At 37.2% G+C, this 7,500-nt stretch overlaps 1 protein-coding gene across 2 annotated transcripts in view; it reads left to right on the top strand.

Annotated features, from left to right (window-relative positions):
• The window catches only part of cfi (complement factor I), a 15,238-nt gene that overhangs the window by 413 nt on the left and 7,325 nt on the right, over window positions 1-7,500 (top strand). The window contains exons 2-4 of one of the 2 annotated variants that reach the window (XM_026996491.3): window positions 1,200-1,563; window positions 1,839-1,992; window positions 3,621-3,805. In XM_026996491.3, coding sequence (XP_026852292.3) covers window positions 1,200-1,563; window positions 1,839-1,992; window positions 3,621-3,805 — 703 coding nt within the window. Of the gene's footprint in view, window positions 1-1,199; window positions 1,570-1,838; window positions 1,993-3,620; window positions 3,806-7,500 lie in introns of both variants that reach the window. The other variant, XM_026996490.3, reaches the window with a different exon arrangement.

Here is a 7,500-nt window from a genome sequence, read left to right as displayed (position 1 = left end):
GCTAACGTGTTAAATCTGAAGTGTGAGACCTGGTTGATTCCTCAACTGACCTCAGCTCATTTTGATGGTGTAACTAAAACATCATTACCTCAGCATAGAAACCCTGACTAAAGCACACCTTATCTCACACCTTATCTCACACCTTATGGTGTTTGTGCTCCTGTTTTCTCCTGTGTGAAGGAGTTTTTGTTTGTTTTTTAACTGTGTGATCAGAAGCGAGTACACGACCTCCTCTGGCTGTGTCTGGAATGGTGGTCTATCCTGTTAATTCTCCCAAACTGCCTCAGACACTAAATAAAGGAAAGCCAAGCAGAATAAAGAGCTCTGGAAGAGTTGGCAACGTGAGGGGAGGTAGAAACTTGGAGAAATACTACACGTTACATGTAACACAGTCCTGTAGGTGTTTAACTGAAGGTAGAGGGTGTACAAGCGTGTGTATGCTCCTGTGTGTGTGTGTGTACAAAGGCTGCTCTGAGATGGAGTTTAGGAGAATGTGTTCTGGGTGGTTCCTCTCAGGTTCTTCTGTGGTAGGTGGGTCCAGCTGAAGATATTAGAAGTCAGGTGACCCGAGGGGAAAGGGGCGTGTCTGAGAATCAAGCCTGCCCCATGCTCAGTGGCTGTAGTCTGGATTAATATTGGACAGTGTTCTCTGGATGACTCGTTAAGAGCAAAGACCAATGAAAGCTTGGACAGAATACAGCGTCTGATGCTCTGGTCACATCACACTAGTCCTGTTGGCACTTCTTTGACTTCCTGTTCAATACAGAACAAACATTAACGTTGTTTTTACGTCTAGGGCCGTTAGAGGGCTAGTGCCTTCTACATGTCAGATTGACTAACTGAATCCGTTCTACAATGACATCTAAGATCATGAACCGCTGGGTTACTTCTGATCCAAGCAGAAACCACAGAAGTCGCAAGGCTGCATTTAGTCTGTGAACTTAAAAAATCATCTGAACACACACATTTTTACCTTAGCATTTTTCTAATTGTTTATTTGTTGTTTATTTTACGACTTATCATGTATTAATTGTAACTATTTATTAAATTAATTTTGTATGAATTTTTTTGTTGTTGTTCTGTGGTTGCTTTACTAATTTTTTATTGTTATTCTGTCTTTATAAATCAAAGTTCCGCAGTCAGAAACCCTCCTGAGCTGTGTGGCTGTGTGACTGTGTTAATGTCCTGTGTTTATTCAGGAGAGTCCACCGGAGGAATCTGTCCCTCACACAATTGGTCAACACCAAATGCAGCAAACAATGCATGTGTTATGGCCTCATATCCATCTCCAGCCCCCTACAGCCAAGCCGCCCTCTGATCTGGTGTCTCAGGAGTGTCTGAAGAAGAGCTACACCCACCTGTCCTGCGCTAAAGTGTTCTGCCCGCCGTGGAGACGCTGCATCTCAGGCCAGTGTGTGTGTAAGCTGCCGTACCAGTGTCTGCGTCGGGGCAGACCCGTGTGCGGGATGGACGGGCGCAGTTACTTCTCCCTGTGTCAGGCACAGGCTATCGCCTGCAGGAGTAAAACAGCGATGTTCTCCCATTACGGGAGCACATGTGGAGGTAACGGTGAGGCCCACAGCCACAGTAAAACAGAGAGATTGTTACTGATTCATGCAGATTATAAAAGATCTCTTGAAAATGTTAATATGCTGCATTAATTTTATGAAACTATATTCTAAAAATTTTGGTGGTATTATTACATACAAAAGTAAAATATGGATCAATGCAAAGTTTGAAAAGGAGACTGGAGAAACATGAATGACTGCGTGTGTGTGTGTGTGTGTGTGTGTGTGTGTGTGTGTGAGTGTGTGTGTGTGTGTGTGTGTGTGTGTAAGGCACTTTTAAGGTGCATCTAGAGAAGTCTGGTCATCATGAGGTGGTCTTGGTGGAAGTGGATGGACTACAAGGGAAAACTCTGGTGTGTGGAGATGACTGGTGGGATACTGCTGCAGCTAATGTCGTATGTCGGCACAAGAAAAAAATAGCAAGGTAACAGGCCACACCCACATACAAAAAAGCCACACCCATATATAATCCTACCTGCAAAAGTCCACATCACACCTCCAATAGGACACACCCACATATAACCTTACCTGCAGCAGGCCACACCCAGATGCAACAGACCACACCCACATTCACCCCATCTTCACCAGGCCACACCCAGATACGTGCCACCCATACCAGGCCACAAAAACAACTATGACTCCACATACACTCATCATATACACTGCACCACATACACTATACACTATACAATATACAATACACCCTATACATGACACCACATACACTATACAATATACAATACACCCAATACATGACACCACATACACTGCACCACATACACTATAGAATATACAATACACCACATACACTACACCACATACACTATAGAATATACAATACACCACATACACTATACAATATACAATACACCCTATACATGACACCACATACACTATACCACATACACTATAGAATATACAATACACCACATACACTGCACCACATACACTATAGAATATACAATACACCACATACACTACACCATATACACTACACCACATACACTATACAATATACAATACACCCTATACATGACACCACATACACTATACAATATACACTACACCACATACACTGCACCACATACACTATAGAATATACAATACACCACATACACTACACCATATACACTACACCACATACACTATACAATATACAATACACCACATACACTGCACCACATACACTGCACCACATACACTATACAATATACAATACACCACATACACTGCACCACATACACTATAGAATATACAATACACCACATACACTACACCATATACACTACACCACATACACTATACAATATACAATACACCCTATACACGACACCACATACACTATACAATATACAATACACCACATACACTGCACCACATACAGTACACCACATACACTCATTATATACACTACACCACATACACTGCACCACATACACTATACAATATACAATACACCACATACACTGCACCAAATACACTACACAATATACAATACATCCTATACACGACACCACATACACTATACAATATACAATACACCACATACACTGCACCACATACACTATACAATATACAATACACCACATACACTACACCACATACACTGCACCACATACACTACACAATATACACTACACAATATACAATACACCACATACACTACACCATATACACTGCACCACATACACTATACAATATACAATACACCACATACACTGCACCACATACACTATACAATATACAATACACCCTATACACGACACCACATACACTATACAATATACACTACACCACATACACTCACAATATATAATACACAATATACAATACACCATATACACTATACAATATACAATACACTATATATACACCACATACACTATACAATACACCATATACACTACACTACATACCCTACACCACATACACCACACAGTATACACTACACCACATACATCACTTCTATTAACTGAACTCTGTAACTGACTGGCCATGTTGACAGAGCACTGCACAGTCAACCATTCCTGCTGTTCCTCTCTTACCCTTTAGGGGCGCTGTTGCTGCGCTGAGGGTGAAGCAGCACGAGCGCCACACTGAGGGAGCGTGGCCACAGTGCGTGCGTGTGAGATGCACTGGATCAGAGCTCTCATTGGCTGAATGCACCCTCTCCAAACCCCAGTCACTTCTGTTAAACAGTGATGTTGCAGCTGTGCAGTGCGACCACAATGAACCAGGTGCCCAATCACAGGCCAGCTAGCCTTTATACTAGCCTTTATACTAGCCTTTATACTGGCTTTATACTAGCCTTTATACTGGCTTTATACTAGCCTTTATACTAGCCTTTATACTGGCTTTATACTAGCCTTTATACTGGCTTTATACTAGTCTTTATACTAGTCTTTATACTAGCCTTTATACTAGCCTTTATACTAGTCTTTATACTAGCCTTTATACTAGCCTTTATACTAGCCTTTATACTGGTCTTTATACTGGTCTTTATACTGGCCTTTATACTAGCCTTTATACTAGTCTTTATACTGGTCTTTATACTGGCCTTTATACTAGCCTTTATACTAGCCTTTATACTAGCCTTTATACTAGTCTTTATACTAGCCTTTATACTGGCTTTATACTGGCCTTTATACTAGCCTTTATACTAGCCTTTATACTAGCGTTTATACTAGCCTTTATACTAGCCTTTATGCTAGTCTTTATGCTAGCCTTTATACTAGCCTTTATGCTAGCCTTTATACTAGCCTTTATACTAGCCTTTATGCTAGCCTTTATACTAGCCTTTATACTAGCCTTTATACTAGCCTTTATACTAGTCTTTATACTAGCCTTTATACTAGCCTTTATACTAGTCTTTATACTAGTCTTTATACTAGCCTTTATACTGGCTTTATACTAGCCTTTATACTAGCCTTTATACTAGCCTTTATACTAGTCTTTATACTGGCTTTATACTAGTCTTTATACTAGTCTTTATACTAGTCTTTATACTGGCTTTATACTAGTCTTTATACTAGCCTTTATACTGGCCTTTATACTAGCCTTTATACTAGCCTTTATACTAGCCTTTATACTAGTCTTTATACTAGCCTTTATACTAGCCTTTATACTAGCCTTTATACTAGCCTTTATACTAGTCTTTATACTAGCCTTTATACTAGTCTTTATACTAGCCTTTATACTGGCCTTTATACTGGCCTTTATACTAGCCTTTATACTAGCCTTTATACTGGTCTTTATACTGGTCTTTATACTGGCCTTTATACTAGCCTTTATACTAGTCTTTATACTAGTCTTTATACTGGCCTTTATACTGGCTTTATACTGGCCTTTATGCTAGCCTTTATGCTAGCCTTTATGCTAGCCTTTATACTAGCCTTTATACTAGCCTTTATACTAGCCTTTATACTAGCCTTTATACTAGTCTTTATACTAGCCTTTATACTAGCCTTTATACTAGTCTTTATACTAGCCTTTATACTGGCTTTATACTAGTCTTTATACTAGCCTTTATACTAGCCTTTATGCTAGCCTTTATGCTAGCCTTTATGCTAGCCTTTATACTAGCCTTTATACTAGCCTTTATACTAGCCTTTATACTAGTCTTTATACTAGCCTTTATACTAGCCTTTATACTAGCTTTTATACTGGCTTTATACTAGTCTTTATACTAGTCTTTATACTAGTCTTTATACTGGCTTTATACTAGCCTTTATACTAGTCTTTATACTAGTCTTTATACTAGCCTTTATGCTAGCCTTTATGCTAGCCTTTATACTAGCCTTTATACTAGTCTTTATACTAGCCTTTATACTAGTCTTTATACTAGCCTTTATACTAGCCTTTATACTAGTCTTTATACTAGCCTTTATACTGGCTTTATACTAGTCTTTATACTAGCCTTTATACTAGCCTTTATACTAGTCTTTATGCTAGCCTTTATGCTAGCCTTTATGCTAGCCTTTATGCTAGCCTTTATACTAGCCTTTATACTAGTCTTTATACTAGCCTTTATACTAGCCTTTATACTAGTCTTTATACTAGCCTTTATACTGGCTTTATACTAGTCTTTATACTAGTCTTTATACTAGTCTTTATACTAGTCTTTATACTAGCCTTTATACTAGTCTTTATACTAGCCTTTATACTAGCCTTTATACTAGCTTTTATACTGGCTTTATACTAGTCTTTATACTAGTCTTTATACTAGTCTTTATACTGGCTTTATACTAGCCTTTATACTAGTCTTTATACTAGTCTTTATACTGGCTTTATACTAGCCTTTATACTAGCCTTTATACTAGTCTTTATACTAGCCTTTATACTAGCCTTTATACTAGCTTTTATACTGGCTTTATACTAGTCTTTATACTAGTCTTTATACTAGTCTTTATACTAGTCTTTATACTGGCTTTATACTAGCCTTTATACTAGTCTTTATACTAGTCTTTATACTAGTCTTTATACTGGCTTTATACTAGCCTTTATACTAGCCTTTATACTAGTCTTTATACTAGCCTTTATACTAGTCTTTATACTGGCCTTTATACTGGCCTTTATACTGGCCTTTATACTAGCCTTTATACTAGCCTTTATACTAGTCTTTATACTAGCCTTTATACTAGTCTTTATACTAGTCTTTATACTAGCCTTTATACTAGTCTTTATACTAGCCTTTATACTAATCTTTATACTAGCTTTTATACTGGCTTTATACTAGTCTTTATACTAGTCTTTATACTAGTCTTTATACTAGTCTTTATACTGGCTTTATACTAGCCTTTATACTAGTCTTTATACTAGTCTTTATACTAGTCTTTATACTGGCTTTATACTAGCCTTTATACTAGCCTTTATACTAGCCTTTATACTAGTCTTTATACTAGTCTTTATACTGGCTTTATACTAGTCTTTATACTAGTCTTTATACTAGTCTTTATACTAGCCTTTATACTAGTCTTTATACTGGCCTTTATACTAGCCTTTATACTAGCCTTTATACTGGCCTTTATACTGGCCTTTATACTAGCCTTTATACTAGTCTTTATACTAGCCTTTATACTAGTCTTTATACTAGCCTTTATACTAGTCTTTATACTAGCCTTTATACTGGCCTTTATACTGGCCTTTATACTAGCCTTTATACTAGCCTTTATACTAGTCTTTATACTAGCCTTTATACTGGCCTTTATACTAGCCTTTATACTAGCCTTTATACTAGCCTTTATACTAGTCTTTATACTAGCCTTTATACTAGTCTTTATACTAGCCTTTATACTAGCCTTTATACTAGTCTTTATACTAGTCTTTATACTAGTCTTTATACTGGCTTTATACTAGTCTTTATACTAGTTTTTATACTAGTCTTTATACTGGCTTTATACTAGTCTTTATACTAGTCTTTATACTAGTCTTTATACTGGCCTTTATACTGGCCTTTATACTGGCCTTTATACTAGCCTTTATACTAGCCTTTATACTAGTCTTTATACTAGCCTTTATACTAGTCTTTATACTAGCCTTTATACTAGCCTTTATACTGGCCTTTATACTGGCCTTTATACTAGTCTTTATACTAGTCTTTATACTAGCCTTTATACTAGTCTTTATACTAGCCTTTATACTAGTCTTTATACTGGCCTTTATACTGGCCTTTATACTGGCCTTTATACTAGCCTTTATACTAGCCTTTATACTAGTCTTTATACTAGCCTTTATACTAGCCTTTATACTAGCCTTTATACTAGCCTTTATACTGGCCTTTATACTAGCCTTTATACTAGCCTTTATACTAGCCTTTATACTAGTCTTTATACTAGCCTTTATGCTAGCCTTTATGCTAGCCTTTATGCTAGCCTTTATGCTAGCCTTTATACTAGCCTTTATACTAGTCTTTATACTAGCCTTTATACTAGTC

The sequence above is a fragment of the Electrophorus electricus genome, chromosome 21 (genome assembly GCF_041902795.1).
Source record: "Electrophorus electricus isolate QZ-2024a chromosome 21, ASM4190279v1, whole genome shotgun sequence".
In the NCBI taxonomy this organism is placed as follows: domain Eukaryota; kingdom Metazoa; phylum Chordata; class Actinopteri; order Gymnotiformes; family Gymnotidae; genus Electrophorus; species Electrophorus electricus.
This window is presented reverse-complemented; position numbering and strand designations above follow the sequence as displayed.